The 27886-nt window shown below is 41.3% G+C and overlaps 1 protein-coding gene across 1 annotated transcript; it reads right to left on the reverse strand.

The window, feature by feature from the left end:
* Positions 1 to 290: 290 nt before the first annotated feature.
* Positions 291 to 27591, reverse strand: LOC138209073 (noelin-2-like). Its single transcript, XM_069167425.1, has 8 exons — positions 27013 to 27591; positions 21551 to 21700; positions 18741 to 18896; positions 13352 to 13571; positions 11478 to 11584; positions 2805 to 2981; positions 2544 to 2717; positions 291 to 1223 (listed from the first exon to the last, which is right to left on the reverse strand). Exons 1-8 carry the CDS (start codon positions 27154 to 27156, stop codon positions 903 to 905), a joined length of 1449 nt encoding a protein of 482 aa, XP_069023526.1. The 5' UTR covers positions 27157 to 27591; the 3' UTR covers positions 291 to 902.
* Between the last annotated feature and the right edge of the window lie 295 nt (positions 27592 to 27886).

Here is a 27886-nt window from a genome sequence, read left to right on the forward strand (position 1 = left end):
CTAACCCTAATCTCAACCCTTATCTCAACCCTTACCCTAAAACCAAGTTTTAGCCCTCAAAAAGCAGTCTGGACACCTGGGGACCTCAATTTTTTGAGTGACAAATGTCCACACGGGTTGGTGTGTTTTAAATTTTTGGTCCACACTGGGATATAAAAACATGTACACTCACTCGTGTATATGTAGACACACACACACACACACACACACACACACACACACACACACACACACACAAGGTTGTGTCTTCACTTTTCCTGCTTCAAAACAGAACAAAAAAGAAGCCTCTGCAAAGTTGGACACATTTTATTGAATGAACAACCATGCTGACTGACATGTCCACGATCACATCACAAACCCAGAATATCTCCACCAGGGTCGTCATCGTAGCTCGAGGTTCGAGGCGAGGGGAAACTCAGTTCACCAGCTGCGTTTTTTTTTATTTTTTTTTTTTTTTTTTTTTTACCTCAACTTCCAAAGTCACTTCTTGATATACGAGTGGAATGAAACGAAACAGAATATGGATGAGCTCAAACCTTCCTTCTTTCTATCAGCGTTCCTGTTGCAGAGGCAGTTAATTTTCGTCTTCGCCGTGATGAATAATCTTGTCTGTGACCTTTAGACTGGTGTTCGACAACCATGTATTGTGTCTAGTTATTAGCTCGGTGAGCTCTCGCAGTCTCCAAGTCATTCAAATTCAAACACAGACACTACTCATTTTCTTGTTGACGTGAATGGCCATTGCGTGTGTGTGTGTGTGTGTGTGTGTGTGTGTGTGTGTGTGTGTGTGTGTGTGATTGTGTGTGCATGTGTATGCGTGTTGTAAGCTGCAGTACCCTTTAAAAACCCATCTTCTTTGTCTGTACTATAATAAAAAATGTACCATTTTCACACGTGCCAATCTATCCGTCACTCCGGATGACGTGAAACAGCGTGACGTTGTAGAGGACCTGGTGGCCGTTGTTCCAGGTGTACAGCGCTCTTTCTCTGGGGTTGTAGTCCATCATGCTGATGTGGGAGTACTGGTTGTGGAAGGGGATGTCGGTGTACTCGTACGTGGAGGAGTTAGTGTGGTAGGCGAAGTGGACCTTGGCGCCCGCCAGGTGGGAGTTGGTGACATACAGGGTGCCGCAAATCATGAAGGCCTCCCCTGCACTGCGCTTAGGAAACCCGGTGTCCCAGCTGTGGAGGACCTCCAGTGAGCGGGGGTCCAGACGACTCACCTGGAGACAGAGAGGGACGGTCGGCCGTTCACTTCACACACTTCTTGATAAGCACTCAAAAACTGCCTGGTGAGCTGCTATGGTGATATTTCATGAGCTGAATGCAAGGAGGTCTTCCGTCTGTTCTTGGTTCTGTGTTACCTCCAGTAAAGAAAAGTGCCCTGAATAAAATGTTACACTAAAGTACTGTAGCCTACATTTTCCAGTCCAGGCTGATATAATCGAAATATCTGAAATGACATCAGTTTTTGTGACTAAACCAAACCATAACTGAACAGACCCTCAAATGATCTCACAGAAACACACAAGAAGAACAAATGACCACGACCTCTTAACACTGCATGACGGCAGGTAACGTGTTAAATTATGTACCGGTACCATGGAAACAATGCCAGTGGAAAGGCCATTAGGATCCTTCGTTATGGTAAACACACAAATGTGAGCCGAAGAAGTGACGCAGTTCAGATGACGTCTGTATAATGGGAGTTTTTCTTTATTAGGAGGAGACGGGTTACGTGGATGGCTTGATATTGACGAGTTGAGACAGTTTATTAATACCATGTACACTGTTGCTATGACGACAAAGATTGCCTAACTTAAAGTGGGAACTTTACCCGCACACCCCGTTTCAAGTGATTATTTTAACTCAAACTGATTGTTCCCAAACCAAGTGGATTTAATGCCTAAACATAACCTGAAACACAGAAATACACGAAAAGACCAAAGACCACGCCTTGTAATGTGTTAAATCCCGTCACCACCATATAATGCAGTGGTAAGAGATCGTGATCATTTTAATGTATTTGTGTGAGATCAGGTTGATCACACAACATTAGCTTTCTGCAGGTATATCGGAGAGCAACCAGCAACAATGTGCCAAAAATGTGTTTAAAACAGTGTCATCGTTCAACAGGTTGCACACCGGAGAGGATGAACAAGTCTTTTCTACTGAAAGTGTCCTTCTTGGATGAATTTTAGAAACAATTCTTTATAAAAAAAAAAATATCATTATGAAATGTTTTTATTTTATGTCATATGTTTATGTATAAAACAGGCTTGTTGAAGCTTGGCAAACCTGTTGTGTGTAGTTGCATGTGTATAGCAGTGTCTCTCTGCCATCTTTTTAAATAAATGTATAAAAACTGTTGGTGTTTAGGACTTCTGGGACGTAAAGCAAACTGTTGACTGTAGAAATGTCTGACGTCATCAGTGGGTCTCGATTTATTTCAATGTTTAAATATTTCCCATTTTCAAATACAGTAAAAAAAAAAAAAAAAAAAAATCTAAATAAGTGTACAGGAACACATAGAAATACTTTACCATTATGTTTCCAGCGTTTGGGATGGAGGTGTAGACGGCCCACAGTCCCATCTCATCCGCCATGAGGTCGATGTCCGAGGATCCTCCCCAGCTGTAGGGGAAGGTGTTGTTGTATCCGGCTCCACTCAGACTGCGCTGCAGCAGCACACTGCGAGATCTGAAGTGGTACTGAACCTAGAAACACAGAAACACTCATGCACCTTCATTCCAAGTCTTTTTCACTTCGAACTGTTGAGTCTCCGCTCATATTCCGCCTCCTACCAGGATGTTGCTCTGGTGCTTGTTGTAATAGAGAGACCCGTTGTAGACCACGTGGCCGGTTCCGGCCCAGGGGTGAGGCAACAGGTGCTGCACAAAGTTCTGTCCCTTCGTGAAGTCCCCCATGGTCCTGTACTCCAGCACACGCCTGCCCTTGTAGTAGCCGTCCATCGACCACACCTGAAGGAGAGATGACAGGAACGCAGATGGCTCATCTCTGACCTGACCTCGATATTCGGCTCGTAAAATGAACTCCCAACGAGCTTTAAATTCTGTTAAATTCACAGAGTGATCCATTACAGTCACTCCTGTTCACAGGCAACTTGATTAGACAATGACATGGTGTACTCAGACGTAGAACTCAAGTCGATAGAATCAAGGAAAAACAGAAACAGTGTTACAACGGTTCAGTATCCCCCCTAAACTAGCTCACTACTTAAAGCAGTCAGCTAACCTGCACCATTGCTTACAAAACCAATGAGCTCTATGGTCACACTTCAGGAGCACCAGCTAAATTTAAGACATTTCAGTAAGTTGCCATCAAGAGTGTTTATCTTAGAAAATGTAAACTTACTCTTTGAAAATATCAACAAGAAAGCATAAATCTATCTCTATGTGTCTCTTGTGTTTTTTTCCTGTAAAAAACAAGGTTATATTACAGCAATTTAACATTCTAATCGTTTTTCTCAGCTCTGAGCTCTGAGACGCACTTCTCATCTCCTCTAATCACTCTGTCACTCTCCATTCATTCATATTCCACTATGCATGTCATGAACTGTATTTCCTGTCTCTCCTGTAGATTTTCTGCAGGTATCTACTTCTTTGAGAACAGCATGTGCCTGAGCTGTGATTACTAATCCCACCAACACGACTATTGTTTGTTCTCTCTCTATGCTGTTGTTTTTTGTGTGCGTTCTCCCCCCACCACAATCGATGGAGGCAGATGGCCGCCCACCTCTGAGCCAGATTCTTCCTGTTAAAAGGACGTTTTTTCCTTCCTACAGACGCTCATATGGATATTACAGATTTTTTATCACTGTAGTATTGAATGGTCTTGACTTTATTATGTTCAGTAGCCTGAGATGATTTACCTCAAAATGTCAAGTGATTCTAAATAAACCAGCTTGATGTTTTTGTTTTTTTTCCTCAAGCTTAATTAACAAAGGTAGCAAACTAAAAATAAATAAAGCTTAACAACTGTTCAATTCTGTCATCCTCAGTGCACCAGAACATTTTTCGATTTCATTTACCATAGATATTCTTAATTCATCATAATGGCCCAATCCCAATCTCCACCCAAAGGCCTAAACCCTCACTGACTTAATTGTATGCACAGCTGTAGTGTTTCAGCGTTTGAGTTCATGAAGGCTGAAAATGGTATAAAAAGAGCAGATGTGACACAATATCGTGACATCACACGCTGCTTGGAAACAACCCATTGCAACTGGAAAAGAAAGAACACCCCACCTCCTGACAATCACTGCCGTAGGACACATAGGGGGTCAGGACAGCCACGTTTAATATGTCACCAATTTCACTATGAACTATGGGAAAGTCTGCAGATATGTGGAATTACAGAAAGGGTGCATAAAGGGGTCAGACTTGACTATTTAACACCAGCACAGCCCTAAACTCTTATTGGGAACTTATCGGGAACGCACCTCCGGGAGTGTTTGAGTGTGCAGATTGATTCTGCCAATGGGGACAAAACAAAAGAGATTTAGATTTATGTAATTCACACAGCCTGTCATCCTTTAAATCTGCCAACGTAAGGGCCACAGAAGGCACTCCTGTTCTCAACTGTGCAACTACAGAGCTTTGTTTCTTGATAGCGTTGCTACATTCAGATCCATGGCCAAAATGATGATTGATTTGAACACGTTTGTAATGTAGCTAGGAGGATATCTTTTTTCTTCAAATCTTTCAAATGACTTTCTTCTAATTGTGTTAACACCGCATGAAATGTATTGCCATACATATTGTTGGGATTTGGTGCTAAATAATTGATTGAATTTTAAAACTGAAAATTGATTAGTTAAATGTTGCAATACAACAACAATGCTCCTTCCTTATTTTATTGTCTTCTACATGAATCCTCGGATGGGCAGGAGGCTGCATGTTGTTTGAGACATGATGCAGCTGCAGCCCAAATTTTTTAGCATGATTTCGTGTAAGTCGGCAGCAGGAGCATAATTAAACGTCTTTTACAGGGCTCTTGTTTTAATGAGTCAGCCGGTGACAATATTTTCAACTCACACAGCGTCAACATGAATTAGCTAACAGCTACTACCTACAGCTAATAACATTTGTTAATGGTAGAATTTGATTTGATGATGATCGCGGAGGAGGTTTTGCGCCATAAATTTTATAACATTCCTCGAGATAATTAGAGGTAATACATTCTGATTTATCCCAGCTATGGAGGATTGATGTCCACCCGCTCACACCTCCTCAATCAGGCTGACCTGAATTTAAATAACGGTCCTGATGAGAAGTAAAACCAGATAATCTGAGATTAATGAGAAGAGGTGTAAATATAGGACGAAGGAAGGAGGCAGGGGGCCGGCGGTGAAAGAGATCAGTGGAGAAACAAATGGAGTGAGAGCGAGAGAAGATGAGGGGGGATGAAGAAACGAGATGGGAGGAAAATTGAGCTTCGACGGCGTGAAGGATTAATTACAGAGAGGGACGAGAGGTGAAACAGATGAAAGAAGAGAGCACTGGGAAGAGAGAGCATTGTTGGTGAGAAGATGCTCGTTATTACCTCTGCAAAGAGAGAGAGAGAGAGAAGTACTGATGGCAGGAGAGAGGCAGCAGATGAAAAGGATCTTATTTTATAAGAAAAAAATCTCTCCAGCAGCCGCACTTTTAAAATTACAGTAATTTGTCCTAACATATCTAGAAACGATATTGAATTAGAAACTTTCAGACAAAGGTAACTGATTAGACTCATTTTGAGCACCTCCAATAACACAAAGTTTAATTGAGACTCAGCTTGTGGTTTGTAAAGACAATAAAACAGACTGATTGCCTCACTACTTCCAACACTCCTCTCCTTTAAATACTGATGAAGCCTTCTCTGTTTTAATTCCCCCTTTAAACAGAGTTTCAAAGGAAGACGAAAGCCTTTTGTTTTCTGGCAGCTGTAATCTTCTCGCATTTGAATGCACCATTTACTTTATACAAACAAACTCCAGACGCTGATTATACAATAAACGGTGCGTGCAAGAAAGTGGATGGGGAGTTTTTTTAAGCTGTTTCCTGATTTGACACCCAACGTACACAGATTGCTGCACTGCTTTCTTTCAGCTGCTTCCCAGTCGGCCTGCTCCCACTCTCCCTTAAAGACTAAGTTGTATGTGATACAATACTTACACGGCATGAAGCGATCTCTTCCCAGTGGGACTTCACTGAAGGGAATAAAATCTACAGGTCTGCAAATAAGATTTCCTGAATTCAGTGAGAGGCTGGCTTCATGCTGGTTTAAAGTCCTGGGTTGGACTACATTTATATAGCCTTTTTTTAGCCTATCAGAGAGAATGATGCTTTCAACGCCATAGATAAACGGGTGGACAATCTCCACTTGCTGACCTTTACCTGTGTCAGTGTAAGAGAGGGGGGAGAGGCAGGGTAGAGCTCCGCCCTTCGTGAAACACAGATATCAGAGGACAGAAACGCATTTCAGGTGAATGCCATGACTTCTCAAATTAAAAGACCTTCAGTTTAACAAAGGGTTCAGCCATATACTAAGTTTTGACCTGGACATGCGTTTCTCTCAAGAGGGGCGGGGGTCCCAATCAAAGAAGAAACACTGGATTTTCCCTCTTAAATCTTTAGTTATGTGAACAAATGTGACTAAACATGAGTAGCTCTTGGACACTTTCATTTTGTCCAAGTGGCTCTCAGAGTAAAAAAAAAGGTTGGAGACCCCTGGTGCTGGTGCAGGAGTGAATAAGGAGCTATAGCGCTATCAACCTCTTATTCACTCCTGCACCAGCGGCTGTGGCCCTCATCATCGGGAGTATTTTGAGGTTTGGTGTCTTTCTCAAGGACACTTCAACGCGAGGAACCACAGATTGAAAAGCCAACCCTGTGGTCAGTGGATTGATTCCACTCTGAAGCTACTGCCAGCCCGCTGTTAGCTTAGCTGGACTGTAGCTTTATATTTATCATACAGATAAGCGAGTAGTGTTCAACTGTAACCCGAAAACAGAAAACAGCAGCAGTGCCCCAAAGAATGCAGTTATCTCACTTCAACAAGGCAGCTCTGACACAGCAAAGGTCCCGCTGAACAGGAACACAGCAAATATCACAGGGCTGTCCTGCAAAAAACAGATGAACCTGGTTCAACCTTTGCTGCAACGCAATGTGTTGGTCAGTCAAACATATACAAGTGGTCTCCAGAGAGGCATGTTTGACCCATAATACAAACATAGTATTCCTCTAATGTACATGCTGATCATTGCAACAGAGGGTTACCTGATTTTGATTGTGATCATTTTGAATTATGGTACCAGAATCAAATGTGTGATGTTTAAACATCTTTCAAACACTTACTGAATCATATTTCGTTGTGTGACTTTACCTAAAAGCTTCACCAAAACAGCAATGAGCATTTACAGAAGTGCTGTTTTCAGTCTTCACACAGGGTGACCCAGATCATTTAACTCTGCAACAGCTGCAAATCATAAGCTAATCTAAGACTTTAACCCAGACCCCAGTGGGCAGTGAAACGGTGTTAAGTAAGAACTGACTTTGAGACTTTCTAGTAGGGATTTTAATACTGGAAATGCTGGAACTATGAACTGCTATAGCCTCATTATCTTCAGCTTGACTCAAGAAAGCTTTTTTTTTTTAAATTATTATTGTTTCTCCTTTCTTTCAGTAAATTCACACAGGGGAGGTGGCAGTTCACCAACAGGTTTCTTTTGAGCAGCCTCCATGTCTCTTTATCTGCCACCTCTTTCTGTCCACCCTCTGATCCGTTTTAACACCTCACCAAACTGTCCTCGTTCTCTTCCTCTTATTTGCTGGGTCTGTCTCGTCCTCTCTTCGCACACAATCAGCACAGACATCTTGACAGATCAGGGGATATCCACACCTCAGCAGCTGTTCTCAAACACAGCGACAGGTGTGTGCATGTGTGTGTGTGTGTGTGTGTGTGTGTGTGTGTGTGTGTGTGTGTGTGTGTGTGTGTGTGTGTGTGTGTGCGTGTGTGTGAGAATGGGTAAGTACAATACGTGCATACACACACACACATACACATTCACACACTGATGAGCTAATGAAGAATTCATAAATGCCAAACTAGGACCTGGTGGAGACACTGTAGTCATGGATACCAAAGGATGTATGAGAATGACTTTACTCATCTTGACTTAGTGTGTGTCTGTGCGTGTGCGTGCGTGGCTGCCACTAGTTTCACACATCTTTAGATGAGAAAATACAGGTTGTCCAGTGTGGAAATTCACTGCTTTACATGCCTTGATATCACTATTTTTTTTTAAGGAAACAAAATAAAAACAGTTATTTTTGCCAGTTGGAAGGGGATGTTTCTGATGTTTAATATTTGCAACCTTATATGCAGAACCTCATGAAATATTAAAGGTCAACAAGATCATCTCCACATACATGCACATAGCAGACATCACTGCTGAGAAATCAATGCAATAAGATGATTGCTCTTCAATTAGTTCATATATTAATGAAGTAGAACAACTTTGTCAAAGAAAGCACAATAGTTGTCAGTCACATCATCTTTTCCACAAAACACTCATTCACTGGCTTCTTGTGTGTTACTGTGTGATTTGGAGATGTTCAGCAGGAAAGTGAAGGAAATAGATTTTAGACAGTTCTTTTTTTTTACATTGGGAGAAAGGGGACAACAAAGAGACAAGACAAACAGAATGAATGTATTACAGTTAATTTCCTGGCTCTGATTAAACTTCTAAAAAACAAATATCTGTTCATGCATATTACATATTTAAAAGTCTTTTCCAAGAAGAAACTGCCTGGACACGCTCGTGTGTGCGCATATGCATGTCCACATCAGCACGGTGTCTTCTACTTCATATTTTAGATTTTGTGGGTCATAGTTTAACAAGTGAAGACTTGTAACCAAAAAGCAAGACACACATATAACACTGGAAACACACGACCTTTGACCTGTTAAAATATGAACCTAATTCCAGCCTACATTGGATTTCTGCTATGAATACATATTCCACATGTGGCCTCCACATTCAAAGACTAGAATGGTTAAAAAAAATATAAAGAATATTTGTATCATTAAATTCCTGTGACATATTCAGACATGAAAAATATCATGAAAGGCATCAGTTCTATGTCAATATTAATATCAACAGATGTTTTCCTGTCTATTGGAGCCCCGTGTGGCCCATGAAAAACAGCAAAGATGCTAAAACTTAAGAGGATGAAGCAGCTTCACACAGGCTGTGTAGCTGCTCTAACCTGTTACCATGACAGCAGAGACAAAAGACATTCAGCGACTCTTCACCCTTACCTTTCAGTACACACAGATTTATGATTATAGAAACAGACTCCACCTTCAACCCCCACCCCCCCCCCCCCCCCCCCCCCCCCCTTGATGACATTAAAAGACCCACCCTCCAATTTGACAGTATTGGTACTTATGTGTGGTACGTGACGAATGCAACCTTACCTGTCTGCATTTTTGAGACTGTCAGACTGCTTAATTCATTCATGATATGTCTTGTTGAAATTAAAAAACCCACATGGACATGTTAACAGGTTAAAAACTTGATTTACATTGGAGGCGGTCTTCAGGGAGAACTGAACACCACACTCAGACATGGCGCTCCGTTTATTTCTATGAAAGATGCCACTGGGTGGATGCCATGGATGCTTTAAGAGAGCTGTATACGACACAGCCACTTAGCCTTGCAGCTGATTGCGGTAAATGGTCTGTACTTGTATAGCGCTTTATCACCTTTCGGTCTCAAAGCGCTTTAACATGGTTTTTCCCATTCACCCATTCATGAGACAAATCACCATGCAAGGTGCTGCCATCAGGAGCACATTCACACACTGATAGTACACCATCGGGAGCAATTTAGGGTTCAGTGTCTTGCTCAAGGACACTTAGGCATGTGGACAGGAGGAGCTGGGGATAGAGCCACCAACCTTCCGATTAGTGTGCAACCCACTCTACCGACTGAGCCACAGCCTCCCTGGTGGTCACTTGGTCACTCACAGTATTGCACAAATAAAAATTTTTTTAAAAACCTGAGGCCCAAAAAGCAATTTCTCAGAGGCCACAATTACAAAAGAGACATTTATAAAACTGTTGACAGGACACCTCCACCTGTAAATAAAGTGAGCAGAGGCATTACCCCTGAATCCACTATCCAGTTCTACTAAATGCAGTCATGGTGTACATGAATATGCAGTGACGCTCAGAGAAAATCTATTCACCATTTTACAGCTGCATCTTTTCCAGGGATTGTGTTTGGCATGAATGGTTTTTGGGTCAGCACAGAAGTGGCTGTAAAACACTGTAAAGTAATTTTTAGAGCAGCAACATCCCAAAATGAGTCTTTGTGTTTGGAAAAGAAATCAGCTTTGCAAATGTTTTATGAGGATGGAAATGCATCCGACATGTTTGTCAAGTCTGAAAGACACAAACTAAAGCACTAAATGTAAACATAACTGTGTTTGTTTCCAAAGAGAGCTCGGCAGAAGCTGGGAGAAACACCGAGGTAAAAGTGGTCCCAGTGGTTTACTGCTTTTTATAGTTTCACTGGCTTATTTAAAAAACAAATCTATAAAAAGAAAATACTGTATAAACTAGACTTGTTCTGCTTTCCTGAATGTCACACTCAAGATTCGGGAACATCTAGTATACAGCAGTAAAAGACAGAGAATGAATTCTTGGGGCTGAGATGCAAACATTACGTGGGGACTGTGAACGAGCCCCCCACCCATAACCCCATCACTGTACCAGTCACACTGGGAACTGGGAAACAAGAGGAAGGAACTGGGATACTGCTGCTGCGTATAACTCCTTCTCCTCACTTGGGAGACGCTCTAATAGGGAACAGGCAAGGGTCACCATGGCGATATAAATCACACCTGGCAACTGGGAGACAGTCGCCTTGACAACTAGCTTAATATGCGCTCCCTGAACGGAGTGTGTGTGTGTGTGTGTGTGTGTGGTGGGGGGGGGGGGGGGGGGGGGGGGGTAATGGGTGACGCTTGTAGTGAGCGGAGACAGAGTGCATACAGGAGTCATGTCAGAAATAAGGCTGGAAGAGACAGAAAAAAATATGTCAGGAAAAATATATAGAGCTCAGCTACCTTGTGACCATGTTCACAACACCTGCTTCACTTGTCACACACACACAAAAACGCACACATTTTTGTGTCTATCTTTATGAGGACCCTTATCGACATAATGCGCCGTACACTAACCTTAATTGTCAAAACAAAACACCAAAGTACAACCCTAACCGAAACCTAATGCTAACCTGAAGCCAAAAATTAAGTCTTAACCCTCAAACAGGTCTTTGAAGGGGTGTCAAAATGAGGACGCACACACAATGTCCACACTCCCAAAGTCTAAAACTCCAACTGTATATATACAAAGTACACACACACACACACACACACACACACACACACACACAGTACACCTACTCTGCTGTCAGAGCTGGGAATCATGGCATCTGTCATCCAGGAGCCAAAGCGGGACCCCGAGGCTCTCACGGTGATCGGGTTGCTAACTGCAGTGAGACGACCACAACCTGTTAAAAACAATGAACAGATTGTGTTAAAATCTGCAATGAAAACCCTCGAAAAGTAGAGTTTATACATTCAGCAGAGTACATGGAGAAGCTAATGGAGATGAAACAGCTGTGCATGTTCATATTTTCTGGTTTGAAGTGAGTAATGTTTGCTGTCAAGGCTCCTTGGCCAGCTAGTTTATTAGCAGCCATCACCAGCCACTACTCTCAACTCAATTTAAAAACATTCACTGAGATCTTGAAAATGTGTTCATGCTCCAAGCATGAACTTTGAAAGAACTGTTTCTCCTCTGCAAAATGAAAATGCAGAAGTGGCACGAAAAGGTGCAAGGGTTTTAGAAAACTTTCAAAACTCTAACAAAGCATTTTCGATGATTTTTTTTTTTTTTGTGAAAGGCTCTTCTTACATGAACCAACCAGCTCTACCAAAAAACCTTGACAAAGTGTTTTAGCTGCATAAACTTATCGTCGCATTAACGCAACTGAATGGAGCTGTGACCTGTAGGTTTGAAAGCTGGCTGTAAAAATGTATTTGAATGTCATTGAATCAAATCTTATTTCACTGGGAATTTTGATAGAGGCTTCTCGTCAGCTTGGATCCACATCAGTAATAATGTCTTTCAGTAAATACAGGTTTTCACAGCAAAACAACCCCAAACACACCCACATAGATATCTAAAAGTATAATTTTGCAGTATAATCCATTTCTGTGATTTCTATTCATATTTCATGAATAGCACTGCTTCTGTTTCCATCCCCATGTACGACTTGTCAGACTTAATTGTCAAAGTACTGCCTGCTGCTCTTAAAGCAATAATTTGACATTTCGTGGAAACCCTTTATTCACTCCCTGGAGCAGAGTTGAGAGATGAGAAAATCAATACTCACTCTCATCTGTCCAGTAAATACAAAGCTACCACCAGCGTAAGCCCTTCTCAGCACAAAGCACAAAGCTACCTGTTTACCCCTGAGTCCAGTGTTTATGCTAAGCTACTTGGCTCCTAGCTGCAGCATATACTGTATATATCGTCTTGTCTAACTATCAGCAAGAAAGCAAAACATTATACTTCCCAAAATGTCAAACTATTTCTTTAAGCATAAACTTAACTCTGTTGTAATTAAATTACTTCTCTCAGTAAACTAGCAAATAGTGCTCTGCAACCCGGTATCACGGCAAAGCGTGACCGACACGCTGGTCAACTAGTAAAATGTGAAATAGTCACACTTTGGCCTGTCAGGACGTGACAGTTAAACGTTTTCCTGTAGTGGATGAAAATGAAACCTACTGCATGCGTAGAGCCATGTGATGAAGAACAGGAAAAAGAACATGGTTGGGGTTAGAGAACAAAAAACAACTCAACCAAAACGTTGCTACCTCCTGGATCCGAAGGTGCACTGAAGTTGTGCACTGGCCGGAAATAACCGCAACATGTTATTTTACCCAGAAATGAACGTGTTTTCGTGTCCTCAGTTTAACACACTGATGCCTTCTGTTCAACAGCAGTATGGTCCACATTTCAGATATCACTGCTCTGGATCATAACACTGTTTTCAAATCAGACATAACCCTGATGATGAATTATCTCGTTCATAAGAGTTTATACAACTGTTTTCTGAGAACTACTTGTTATAATTTAATTAATCTGTGGAGCGCCTCTTTAAACCACCTGATCAGCAGGCATCTCATGCACTTGACTTTTCATGTTGAAAACACAACCCCATGGTTACTTTCAAAGGCAGCGCATTAGTTTTCATTAGACCACATACCCAGTTTGTTCATGCAGCTGTGTAGCCTGGTCTCCAGCAGTAACACCCTCTGCTGAAGCTCCTCGTAGTCGTACGCGCCGATCTCTTCCTGAATGCCTGTCAGGGTGATTGACAGGTTGAGCAGCTCCAGTCGCTGGGTGGCCAGCGTCTGCAGGTCCAGTCTATACTGCTCCACTACTGACAGCAGTGGCCGTAGCTGAGACATCTGACCCTTTAACTCCTGCAGGTGCATAAAAGACAAAAAGAACAATAAGTCTGAGAGGAGGTGGTTGAATCTGCAAAAAAAAATATCTGCAGTATTTTTGCAGGAGAATCACTGCTCCCTCGCAGTCATTTGAGGCAATTTATGCATCTGGTCAGGATGCCCTGTGAGTGCCAGCTTCATCCGAGCTTATCTAACTGGGATGAGACCCCAGAAGAGATCCAAGGTTTTTTCTCATTCCGCTAATTATGCTTCCTGCCATCCTCACTCCTCCATCCCCGAGTGAGGAGAGGGATAACAGGTGTATTCTCTGCAGACGTTTCTTTACTGGAGAGCCACATTCATTCACTGTGAATCTGTTCAGTGATATGTCGGCCGATCTGATGAGAACAGCATGACACAGCATGTATTATTATATTAATTTCAATGCCTGGCTCCAAGATTGTAGATTAGACAAGCCAAATGTGGGAAAAACAAACCTCTGAGGAGTTACATTTATTCACCTTCCTGACTGTCAGACGTACTGTTGTACCTGTTGAACAAATTACTGTGTATTCATGACTGAATTAATTGTCTCTTGGTGTTTTCTCTGTGGCTCTCTGTTATGACCCCGGAACATTAATGTGTAAAATGATGTTTTTATGCGTGAGCTCTTCCTCTGTTCCCCTGAGTGAGTTTGTGTAAAAACGGGTGGAGGCTTCTGGTTGGACAGTTCAAATTAATTGATGCTCGATGGAGTTGGTATTGCGGGATTGAACCGGTGACCTGCTGACCTGCCATTGCCCCCTCCACCCCCCCTTCTACTCTTCTGCTACCAACACGTTTTATGCAGTGAGAACTTGTGGAAGTAAATTAACAAAGAAGAACAATTATTAATAGGAAACACCAGTTATTTTGTCTTTCTTTTGCATTTTGTTTTTTTGTGTTCGGTGGGCGAACCAGATACTTTTGATTGTTGTTTGGGGCGTTGCAAATAAAGTCCTTAAACTGGGCTGATTTTTACGTCTCTGCTTTCCCTAGACCAGGGACATAACATCTTCCTCAGTGAGAAATACACGAGAACTATAGTTCAGTATTGGAGAAGCAGTCCTCGGGCACTTTCTTAAGATTCTTATCACAAAGGCTTCTGAAAGGAAATGATTAGATTTGTTCCTTTTTTTTCAGCTTTAAATGACAAAACTAAGCACCTGGAAAACAATGGTTTTTTTTCATTGAGCCAGATCTGACTATACCTGGAGCACCTGTTGACACTACCTGCTGGAGAAAGGTTAACATGTAACTGAAAGACTATTGTAAACACTTTATAGCAAAACTATCTGTGCAGCCTGAAAGGATCGATCTAATTGATTTCGGCCAACCCGTCTCCTTATTTAATACTTTCTATCAGCTTTAGTTACACACCCCCGAAGCTCTCTTTTCTTGTTTTTGGATGAGGACGATGTGTCTTTTTCCCCCCTCGCTTAATTATTTATACACATTTAGTAGTTGAGATGCTGTGCGTCATGATTAATTGCTGCCTCCATCCTCGCATCTCTTAGCTTTCCGTTGGGAGGAGCTAAGACAGGAGGAAGAGATGGTAGCGAGGGAAGCGAAGAAACGTGTTAACCAACTTTAAAAGTACCCCCAGAACATGCTGGAGGGACTACACATTCCATCTGGCCTGGGAACACTTCACAATCCCACAGGAGGAGATGGAAGATGTGCTGGTTTGTGTGGGCCAGTCTGCATAAGTTTACTGCGACCCAGATAAGCAGCATAAAATAGATGAATGAATTTTAGAGATTATTTTCAGGCAGCGTGGATGGAAAGAACAGGAGTTTGATTATCTTTAATGAAAATAATAAATATGAAATGTATTTCCTGTTGCAGCAGGAGGGATTTTTTTTTTAGTCTATATTCTATTTTATATCTCTGCTTCAGTTTCGATACTTAGATGTATCTTCACCTTCAAATCCGACCCTAAAAACAGTTTGCCGTGTAGAGCGAGGAGCTGGGTTTGATATGAGAAAAAAAAAAAAAGAGGGATTAAAAGCAGTGTCAAAGACGCTATCATCTCCTCAGAACATCTCTCACCCCCCCCCACACAAACACAACAACATAACCGGGAAAACAGGCTTGGCAGTCAGTCAAACACCTTGTGTGTCTAATCCACCTTCTGCTATCTTGACATCGGGACCTGAATACTTTACTTCACTTTCAAACGTTTTCCAAAACTGTTCCCGCACATGTCAACGCACTGTGATTCTGCTTAAATTTGGCTACTTCGTCCTCACTGATTGATATTGGCAGCATTATTCACATATAATTGCAGCTTTATTAAATATTCATTAAACCCGTTCTTGACAAAATGCCAGAAATGTCACGGTTTGTTAGATGGGGAACACTTTACCTGGCTAATCCCTCCCCTGCCATGTCTCCACCTTCATCTTCATTTCTCTAATCTCTCCCCTCCTGATTCACTCTTTTATCTCAGACTAACCTTTACCTTCCCTCCGACTTCACTTTGCTCATTCCTCTTATCCCTCCACTCCCACAGGGGAAAAAAACGTTCATTTGCAATAAGACATCCTCCTCTCTTCCGCTTCCTCCCTTTCTTCTCCTCCATCCCGTCGTCCGTTAATCTCTCTGTTTGACCTCCTGTTCTGCGGTTCCCTCGCCTCCTTTCTCGCCGGAATAAAAATGCTGTTTAGTTATTGATAGACTTACTGTAGTTGCACATAAATATTCAGGAGTTCTGCCTTTCAGTGCAAAGGCAAGAGTTTATGACTGTGAAAAGCCCCAAGGAGCAACAAGCATACACACACACACACACACACACACACACACACACACACACACACACACGAACTAAGTATATAAAAACTTTTTCAAAAAAAGACCCCCCTCTAGTTGTTAAGATGCTCAGAGAAAGATGAAAGGCAGAATGGATTTGTGGGAAGACGGTAATACGCTCTATTTGGATATTTGGAGAAGTAACGGTTAGTGTTCGGGTTTGTTTTTATGTGTGTGTACATACTTGTATTACTCCTTTTATGGGGACATACATCTGTTTACACAGTTACATTGTGTCGACTTAACTTCTTTTTGGGGACCAAAAGCAAGTACCCATAACAATGTTAATATTTAGTATAAAGACTTGAAGGTTATAGGGTAAGGGTTAAGGTAGGATAAGTAATAGTCTGAGCAAGTCTCTGAGAAATAAATGTAAGTTAATATATGAATGTAAGTTAATGTAATGTCCTCTGAAGTGATGAGAACACAACTGTGTGTGTGTGTGTGTGTGTGTGTGTGTGTGTGTGTGTGTGTGTGTGTGTGTGTGTGTGTGTGTGTGTGTGTGTGTTTTTCTGTTTGGTATTTGAAAGCAATACTTTGACATTTTAGGAAATGTGCCTGTTTGCTCATTTTAAAAGAAGCATCTTCAGGGTAAATAACTACTGTAGATAGAGTCGGCAGCCAGTTTGTGCAGCAGTTACTAATCAACCAATAGAGACTCCAGGAGGCTCCTGCACCTGGCCAAGAAATTGTCTGGCACATATCCTACTGGATTTTAAGATGTATAACATTTAGTAGGCCAAATACCTTATCTTGCAGTGTTAATTAAAATGAAAAATAATTCCTGGATCTGCCCTGAAGCTGAATCCATTCCAAAATTTAATGGGTTCCTCCTTGGCCCAAGCTACACCTTTCCATCATGTGTCATGAATATGAGCTAACCAGATGCTGGCTGTAGCTTTGTATTTACTGCAGACATGACAGTGGTGTCAGTCTTCTGAAGGCAAGTTAGCATATTTTCCAAAACATTAAATAATCCCTTTAACACTGGCTTGTCTATTTTTGATAACACTGGATTTTTAAAGGTTTTATTGAACATGTAACCCTGACTGAGTGAGACCAGAAGGAAGATCATAATTACAAGCTATACTTTCCCCTGCTTTCCATCCCTTTGCTAACACTTAATAATACACACAATCAATACTTAAAAAGTTAGAGTCTCAGCCTCTTTCTGAAACTGACAGAACACTGGAGAATCAGTCACATTGATCTCTATGTAAGGGGATCAGCTCAGGATGAAATGAATTAGAAGTAAATGTGTTTGCCTCTTTCCTCGTTCATTTGCACCTTAAAAATGACTAAAATCTAATGATCTATTTTCAATAACTCCTGTATAACGTGTTATTTTTTCATGATAGAGATCTGTGACCTATGGCTATATTCAAGGGAAAATGGAAGGACTAAAAGGCAGTCAAAGAAATGCTGTTGAAGCAGATGTTACATGTACCCTCGATGGCTAAAAACAACCAATGTTATTTCAGTTTTCACTCATCTTTGCACCAAGATCCTCAAATATAGAGTTACATGCAGGTGTAAACAGCGTAGAGGGTTTTTCTACCTTTTAGTTTAGTGTCGTTAGGTGTCCTAAGCTGCCAGTTGCAGACATTAAACCAGCAGTTTTACAGCTGACTTAACTGTTTAGATCATTGAGCTCTCATTCCTCAAAACCAGAGCCTCTCATTCTCTGTAGCTCTCGAGTTAATCTTCCACTAGCCCCCGCTTTTGTTGCTGGCACAGATGCCTGCCAGCGGCAAACAGCGAGCCTGATGAGATTACTACTCCTAATTTAAGAAGTGAAATACATTTAGATTTACTTCAATAAAAGCCACTTTTTATCCAGGGAGCTAATATCAATGTCTCGCCTGCAAAATCTAAAGCAACAAACTCACAGTATGTTTTAAATGTCCTGTGCTTTTGTGAATAAAAATTATGTAAATTCCATCATTAATATTAAAATTTTAGACTCTTTCCAGATGGATTTTTTTTATTTTATTCTGACAGCTCAAAGCCTTAATGTGTGCAGTGGTGCTGCAGTTTTGCTGGCACCATCAGAACGAGGCTGTGCGACACTTTTACACAGCAGACATGAAGCCAGCAAATTGACAGCTTCAAGACAAATTTTGTCCCCTTGATGAAAGATGCTCGCGTGTCTGAGTGCAGGCAGGAAACTTCAGCTTGGCATGCGTGAAATCAATGTTTTCACACCAAAGGTTACGTGTTCCCTACAGCAAACATCTTACACTGTATGTGTGTCTGGGTGTCTGCCTGTCTGTGTGTGTGTGTGTGTGTGTGTGTGTGTGTGTGTGTGTGTGTGTGTGTGTGTGTGTGTGTGTGTGTGTGTGTGTGTGTGTGTACCTGCAGGCCCTTAGCCGTTAGAGTGCGAGGACTGGCCACATAAGTGTGTAAACGTCCGTCCACTCCTCTCAGCAGCGGCTCAGAGTCTCGAACATATTGCAGGTCTCTGGATGTCCGCAGGTCCACCACCTCCATGGACTGACTCACATTCTGCACCTGACACAACACACACAAACACAAACACACACACACACACACACACACACACGGTTGATATCATCCCCCGTTGTTGGAAAGGCTCATGCTTGGTTCTAGCTGTGGTCTAATTACTGACACATTTTTGTTTTGAAACACCTGTTGTTTACCGACAGATATGGCTCTGTGTTGATATGATGGAATTATTAAAGGGCTAATTCACCGAATTTTCAACCTCTCATGGTAACTGGCCTTGCAAATGTTTTTGTTTTCCTCCTGCGGAGATACCCATCTGTGCCACTTCAGCTTCCACTTCATTACAGTGGATATAAAAGTGGAACTTTATTTGTGCTGCCCATTTGTGTCCATCCAGAAACAATTATGTTATAATTTCCAATTTGCTTTTACAAGGTTGCTGCTTTCAAATGGAACTTGTGAACGACAACATGGGAAGTAAAGTATCCGTCTGGCAATTTATCAAGCTAGCCGGTAAGTAACATAATGCAGGAAATGCAAAGGCACAAGGACAGAGGGAAAAGATGAGGTAGTTGGGAACATCAACATTTTCCTCAAACATATTATGAAGTCATGAAGGAGAAAATCTGAATATAAATGAACTTATTTCTGAAAACATCAGCCAACACGTAAACTTGTGAACTGCGAGCTTTCAGAAAATGATTGATTTTTGATAATATCACAAAAGGGGGATGTACAGACTCGTCTTGTAAACACAGTAAATATGACCCCATTTGAAGGTAGAATGTGTTCATCAAAAAGTTTGACTTTTGTAAGAATGTGTCACGTAACTTTCTTGTTATTAAATTAACAGGATGAAGAGTCTGCAGTCATGCTGGCAGCTCTTTGAAGCTCTCTCTTAGCACTAAGTACACTGGTACAGTGGTTTATAGATGACGAGGTGAATATCCTCTGGGGACCCTGAATATTTGAAACAAATGTTTCAGCAATCAATCCAAATGTTGCAAAGACATTTTACTATGAACTGGTGATTGCAAACATACGAGGAAAAGAGAAACAGGCACCACAAAATCATTAGTGTTCAACCTCTGGGGACCATAAATGTCTGAAGAATAGTTCTTGACATATTTCAGTCTGAACTAAAGCAGCAGAACAACAGAGAGCCAAACTGGCAGTGTGGGTAAAATAATACATAAATATATAAAGAATAATACATAAATAAAATAGAACACTGTGTTTTTATTGGATCCATTTCTTCTATTTTGTGCGCAGAAAGTGGATATATTTCAAACAATTGAGGGCTGTGGATGATACAAAATAAGGGAGTCACTGATTTACAGACACATTGCTATTGAATTTTTTTTTAAATTTCATTTTGTAAAGCAGTGGGCGCCAAATATAAAATTCTTTTCTCCTCAGTTTTAAAGGAGAAGAAGCAGACATTTCTTGAACTGTCTTCTCAACCAAATAGACAAATAAAAGGGGTGGGAGAGAATATATGTTCTTAAGTCTTAGAAGTTATAAATATTTCCACCACGTGGCTCAAACAGCATGAGGCGCACACATCATGTTTCTATTGGAGTATCTCATTAGATCCATTTAGACATGAGGTTCTTCACCTTGAGTATATTCTGCTGTAAAGAAACAAATACTCCCACCTCTCCTCATTAACCGTCCTTAATGCCAACAGATAGCTCAAATCCCGTTTGATATTGAACCAAAAAAAATCATAAAAAATGACCCAGATATTCAGAAGTGATATGCAAACAAACACACAAACAAACACACCTACACATCTCTTGCTGCAAAGGCAAGAGATGAGCAGAAAAATCAGAGCTCAATGCACTAAAACACAAATATGAACACATTCACACTCACAGCAGGATGGAGGTGTCACTTCCAGAGACATGCTGCGCTAATTAAGATTCATAAATACAGAAAGCTCTCAACAGGAGCAGCATGGGGAGAGAGAAGCTCTTCCTGACAGTCTCCATGCCCCTTTTCCTCATGTATCACTGGTTTCCAGTAAAGAGAAGCACAGGATGTAACGCCAGCAGCCAATGACAAAAAAAGATCTGATCCTTGTGATGTTGTCAGAGGTGTGCTGTGGTTCACTCCTACCTTCTTCTGTGCACAGTGTGTGAGGCTTACAGCGGCGCAGGCTTTGAGAAATGTTTGTTGGCCTGATGGTGTTCAATAATTCATCAATTTCTGTCACAAATCACTTTTATTCCCTTCTCAGGGCGCACATGTGCATGAGAGCGAAGTGCTTACGCAGTCAAATGTGTACTCTCACATGAATACACTCGTATGCAGGCACACTTATAAAGACAGACAGGCATGCAAATGGTCGGCGCTTCACCCTGCACAGTGTTAGTTCCCCGTCCATCTGTCAGCGTGTCCTCTGAGTTTAAACTCTTTTGGCATGTTGAATGACTGGGAGTCTGTGGAGGATTCAGCTACTGACGCATCAGGGATACATCTGTTCGTGAAACCGGTGCGTATACGAGTGTGTTTGTGTCTGTTCATGTGTGCGTCCGCAAGTGTCAAAACAAAGAGACAGTCCGGTGAATATTTCATTCCAGTACGATGCCTCTCCCCCGCGCTGCATGGCAATGCTGACCGCTGAAACATGTAGCGACGCACTCAAGAGCAAGACAAACACACACACACACACACACACACACCTACACACACACCTGTTCAGTCAGCAGGCGTAGTTGTCGACTCCGTGGGTCTCGTTTGCAGAGGTTTCGTGCCGGCGCGACCACCGTGCACACACACCTGCCGTCAGGATCCGAGGCCGTGCTGTACACCTGCCAGCCTTCCTCTGAGCCCGGGTACAAACCCTGCACACAAACAGGCTCCGCGTTAATCAAGTCACCGCAGGAACAACACGACAGCCGCCTGTCCGACACAGGACAAGCACAGCAAAGTAAAATCACATTTTGTGGGGTATCTTTTTCAATATGTGACATTTTTTAAACATGTCTCTGTTGTTGTTGTTTTTTTACACACATTTCAAATACATTCCAGTCGTATAACTTAAGATCACATTTAAAAAAAAAAAAATCATTTTATTGAAATGTATCTCCAATTCTGCCAGTACCTACATCTAATCAACAGATTTCAAAAGATTGTCAGATAAAAATGGGAAAAAGCTTCTGCCTCCAGCTACTAACAAGTGTCACTTGTTTCCTAATACAATAATTGTAAATTAAATATCTTTGTTTTGGACTGTTTGACAGACAAACGTTATGATGCACATTTTTCTTTACATTTTTGTGGAATTACTAACTAATTAACTAATTTAAAATACAACATTCATGCTAATTATTCCCAAGAACGTCATTTTCACTGGGGACCTTTTACTAGTCAAAATGAATGTAAATGTTGCTCCATCTCCACAGGATGTGTAAATAGGCAAACATTTAAAATAAAAGTTTATCTTACTAGTGCCATAGGATGTTTTTTTTTTAAGGATATAGTCGCCGCTAAAACTCAGTTTCACAGCCTTTAAAGTGTTTCCATTACGTATTTAAAAATTTTCACACAACACCTTTAATCTCAGCCTGTTATTCAGATAGAGTCTATAGAGTCACGATGGTGAACAAATATTTTCCTTTTCTAATTCTGCCCTGCAGGTAGGTCTCAGCATGATTTCAGGAGCTCCTGACTGGACATATATCGTGATTTATGTGTCCATTTGGGTTGGTAACAAGGGGAGAGCTCTTTCTTTGCACTTTATTTCACTGCACCAGAGACATCTGTGGCTAAATTGGGTACTTTTTCATTTGCAGCTAAAATCAGCTGTGACATCTCCCACATGTCTGTGTCCAAGAAAGCTAGAAGCAGAACTGGAGTCTTTCCATCCTCTGCCTCCACAGACGGAACTGCTGTTCTCTCTGGCAAGAAGTCACAGACTCCCCAGAGCGCCCACAAATCTGCACAAAAGACGATTTCTACCCTTCCCACAATCCATATTATTGCATAATTAAGCTTCTGCTCTCATTGCCACCATTTCATTCACATATTAAAATCATATTTCATCGACATACAGTATGTTTAAAGTGTAACCTTAACATTTTGATCCATTGTTTTGGTTTAGTGCAATATTTCTCTGAATTATTTCTGAATTATATGGAGGCAAATTATAGATGTATTGAATGGAGCAGCAAAACCTTGTTTTGTTGCATTATTATGATACTATGTTGTAATGTTGTGTTTAAAGCAGTGAAAATTTGAATTTGAAAAACGAAAAAAAGTATGAGAATTGTTTCATGTGGTTATTCCCTTGTTTAATTTTTTCAGAATTTTCTTCTGGCTGGTTTTTTAAAACGTTTTGGGTAAATTTAACCCACTAAGCTCCAAAACACATCCCCACATTTATTCAAACAGATGAACAACTGCGAAGCCTAAATGAACAAACTAGGGCTCAATAAGAGACTGTTTGAAGAACTCTGCATTCAAATGTGATGCTACATGTCGTTAGCACTGCCGCCTCACAATAGAAAGGTTCTGGGTTTGAACCTCAGTTGGGGCCTTTCTGTGTGGAGTTTGTATCTTCTCCCTGTGAGCTGCGTGGGTTTTCTTGAGATACTTTGGCTTCCTCCCATAGTCCAAAGACATACATGCTAGGTGAATGTGACTGGTTGTGAACCCTGCCTTCAGCCAAAGTCAGAAGACTCAAACCCCCACGTGAACTCTGTTCAGGTTAAAGCGGGTGTGAATAATGAATGGTTGGATGAAACAGACAAAAGAAATGAAAGAAAGAAAATGAAAATGAAAATGAAAAAAAAAAATCCAGCAGATTTGACTATTTATTTTCATTTATGAAATGGGTCACTCAGTTCTCAGCTCTCATTTATGATTACAACAAGCAACGGTTTCAGAAAGAAACCTAAAAAAAAAACAAAAAACAAAAAAAAACTACATGCCACTTTGCCAGCACCAAACCGCAGAAAGCCTGTGATTCAGATCTGCTCCAAAACTGAATGTGTTCCTTACATCTGTCTGCCAAGTTTAAAGAAAGACAAACAAACAACAACAACAACAACAAAATAAACACCAAAAACACAACCTCATTGGCAGCGGTAATTACATTTTTGAAGGTGTGAGGAGGTGAAGGGATGGTAATTGCCATCATTTGCTTCAATATATAAATTCGTCTTCATAATCTTTTGTACCATAAAGAGAAGCAGAAATACAACCTGCAGTTGTTGATTTCAAGGCTGCAGCACAGAACAAGAGGCACACAATCATTAATACTTCAAAAATAGCATCTACATCGTTACATAATAACACGTGTTTCCCTTTTTAATTTTTTTGGGTGTCGACGTCATAAAGTAGTGCTGAGGTGACCGAAATGTTCCCTCTGGTCTGTCCGGACCAAAATGACAACACATTAAATGAATAAAACACGGGAAATCGTGATGGTGAGATTCAACCAGGTCTTCAGTTTGACCTACTTTGAGAACAATGCAAAGGAACGGCGGCGCTCAATCTGACACTCAGCAGCCTGTCACTGTCATCAGGCTGAGAGGCTGCCCTACAAACCCTGAAAAAGAATAATGACAGAGAAGGAAGCTGGGAGGACGGAGGCATGAGAGGGAATCTGGGGAGGGGTGTGGAGGCCTGAAGGAAAACATCTGATAAATCAATCAGCTGGGCTTGGAGTGCTAACCTTGAAGTCCTGTTCACAATGAAGATGACGGGGTGTGGGGTGTAGGGGGTAGCGGGTGGGGGTTGAGATCGGATGACGTGGATGAAATACAAATACAAGCATCGGTTGTGCCGACTGCTCGAAGTAATTAAACAAAGGAGGACATATGGCACCTTCGGGCTCATTTCACACCAGGGAAAAAATTATAAAAATCTACACAAGAAGTGTAACTGATTGTGATCAGAACGAATAGAGAGCGAGTGCAGAGTTATCAGAGCTACATTTCTGCACTGAACAAATTGTTGGTGAGAGGCAGGAGAGATGAGAAAATGTAAAACACTCAGCTCATTTCTCACAAAAATCTAAATGCTGTCATGTAGCTCAGTGATAACCAGCCTGGTAGGTGCTGCACTTGTCTGAGGGCATGTAGAGACACTGTAGAGTCGCCCAACTAATTTGAAAGATGATTTGAATGAAGAAAAAAAAATCAACTGTTAAACCTGAACAATACAGGCTGCGATTGAGAATGGGTCAAAACCACAGCAAGCAAGCAGAGAAGTTGGAACAGAAAGCTAAAAGTCATATATAAACAAAATTATAGACAGCAAAAGGTAATGGATAAATAGTTAAAATAAATGGCTTAAACATAACTGATAAACAGTTCAACTGTATCATCAAGAAGAGAGCTTAAAAAGCTAAAAGCTGTGGCTAAATTGGTGTAATAGCAGATATACTCTCCTTCGGCAGCCTGCCCAGGTAGATCAAATTTGAATTCCTTTTTCCCCCCAATAAAGACGCAGAACTATCATTTCATAATGCAGTCTGACTTTGTTTTACGAACTCTAAATTCAACACCAAACTTTACAATTTCACCATTAGACGCCAAAAAAATAATGTCTTGTGATATTTAAAGTGTGAAACATTAACGTTACACATCGTGTTTTACCCTCCGAGGGTAGTTTTAGTTAGCTAAAAGTATAACATCAGTGGCTGTAATGTCCGGCTTCTGACAATTTTTTTTTTTTTTTTTATAACAATGTCTATGATAAATCGATCAATCAATCAATCAATCAATCAATCAATCAATTCACACTTTTAAATAACCTCCAGGTCAAAATCAATTCAACACACTCAAACACGTGGAACATGATGATTGATGAAGGGCCTCTCGAGGTCATCTAACAGGACTGTGAGGACACATCAGACAACAAAGGTTGGGAACAAGTTTCTCTACTGCAGCTCACAACTGTTGTGATTTAGACACCAAACTGCTTTACAGGAAAATAACAGCTGAAGATTTTTGAGAATTTCTGTCTACCATCTTCTCAAGTGGCAACATTGCCCCTATAACATCTCCATCTGTTCGCAGCCATTTGTGTGTGTGTGTGTGGGGGGGGGGGGGGGGGGGGGGGCTGTGTGGGGCTGTGTGTAGGCGCCTGCCTGCATGAGACTACATGCACTTTGCTGAACTTGCAAAACACCACCACAGAGCAGATGCGAGGTGCTATTTGAGCCAGAAAGCTAAATCATGCAAAGCCTAAGCACGCACAAATGCACACACACACACACACACTCACACACACACACACACACACACACTCACACTCACACTCACACTCACTCACACTCACACTCACACTCACACTCACACACACATATACACACACACACACTCACACACTCACACACTCACACACACACTGCCCGTGTGTGCAGTGGTCCAGCATCTTCATGTCAGGGGTTGCCGGGGTGTTGCTAGGGCAACAAATCGCTGGCTGTCCCGCAGGTGAGTCAGCCTTCCCCAGGAGAAATATCACCCCAGTATGTCCGAGACACAGCAATCCTATTATCGGTGTGTGTGTGTGTGTGTGTGTGTGTGTGTGTGTGTGTGTGTGTGTGTGTGTGTGTGTGTGTAGTAGTGGGTGCATACTGTCCATGTGTTCTTTATGACTCATATTTACAGAAAGCATTATTTATTTATTTATTTATTACTGCTATTTACTCTTCATATTTAAAACCTACTGCCCTCTCTTTTTTTCTGACACTGTTCTTTCTTTTCTATTCCTGTACCTTCTTTGACGTATTTTCTGCACCAACGAGCAGATCAAATATCTGCTGCATGCAGGCTAAATATTCCTGAATGTGTTGATCCCTAAATTTTCCCAGATATTCCAGGTGTTTTTTATTTAGTTAAAAAAAAAAAGCAGTTAATCTAATGAAATACAGTGCATGTCACAATAGAGAGCTTATGTAATTATAAGTACTGAGGAGTGGGTGTTGATGTGTACAAAAATTCATAGAACTATGTGATGGTACACTGAAGAGCACAAAATAACTTATCTGACAAAAGAAAAAAAATAATCCTTTGTGCCGTTTAACAAACTTCATCTTCCAAATTTTGGACAATTTGGAAAATGAAGTTGTAGAAAAACAAATTCCAAAACACATTTTAGTTTTGGACAATATTGTGTATGTCGTGTATTTTTGCCGGATACATACACTGACGATGCGCTCATGTGTGCCCTCAGAGGAGATGATGGTTCCATTGAGTCCGACCAGCGACGGCAGGGTCTGGGACATCCAGTTAGTTACCATAGCCATGGTGCTGAGCACCGCACCAATCTTTAACATGGGAACACTCATCCTGACACACACACATTCACACACAACACACACACACACACACACACACACACACACACACAAACAGAAAACTCTGCCTCCTACACTCAGTCCAAACTGTTGACAGCAGTCATTCTGCAAACAGCAGCATGATGCTGGTAAAACGCTGTGAACACACTCTGCTGTTTGTTTATGAAAAAAAAAGAAAAAAAAAAAAAGAAAAGCAGATCAGATATTTTCCCACTGCTGAAGTCTCCGTTTCAGACGCTGCCACAGGTTATGGAATAAATCCTGGTGCACGAGCAACTCCAGATTCTCCCATGTGAAGACACATCAAAGTCCAAACATCCAGCGCTCAGCTCGAGCTGTAGGAGCTGCTCCTGGAAACAGCTGGTCTGAACCGTGTGTGTGTGTGTTTCCTGGACTCCTTCCTTCGCCTGGCAGTGAGGCGATGTGGCTGAGCCAGCGCTGCTCTCTCATTTATCCACTAACTCTCTGCTCCCTTCCTCCCTCCACCCTCCCTCAGACACACTCCTCCATCTCTCACTCAGACTCTCTCCTATTCTCTGAACTTCTTCTAAGCAGCACAATCTGATCCTGAACAATAACTAATGACTAGAACACTCGCAAAGCATAAAATATTAGGCAAGAAAACAAAATCACATTCATTCAACATTTTTGCTCTTTTTTTTTTTTGCTTTTTCTTATGTCTTTTCATATTCATACTCATTTTCTTCTCATTTTTCTGACC

Source organism: Embiotoca jacksoni, unplaced genomic scaffold, assembly GCF_022577435.1.
Source record: "Embiotoca jacksoni isolate LCO1_2020_lvr unplaced genomic scaffold, fEmbJac1.0.p SCAF_4, whole genome shotgun sequence".
Taxonomy (NCBI): Eukaryota; Metazoa; Chordata; class Actinopteri; family Embiotocidae; genus Embiotoca; species Embiotoca jacksoni.

Bases quoted from the DNA above. Each gene is read 5' to 3' on its own strand.
- LOC138209073 (XM_069167425.1), bottom strand. From the start codon at position 27,156: ATGAGTGTTCCCATGTTAAAGATTGGTGCGGTGCTCAGCACCATGGCT. The intron at 13,572-18,740 runs GTACACACACAC...ATGCACCTGCAG, and splicing joins TAACGGCTAAGGGCCTGCAG to GAGTTAAAGGGTCAGATGTC. The intron at 2,718-2,804 runs GTAGGAGGCGGA...CTGTGTTTCTAG, and splicing joins AGCACCAGAGCAACATCCTG to GTTCAGTACCACTTCAGATC.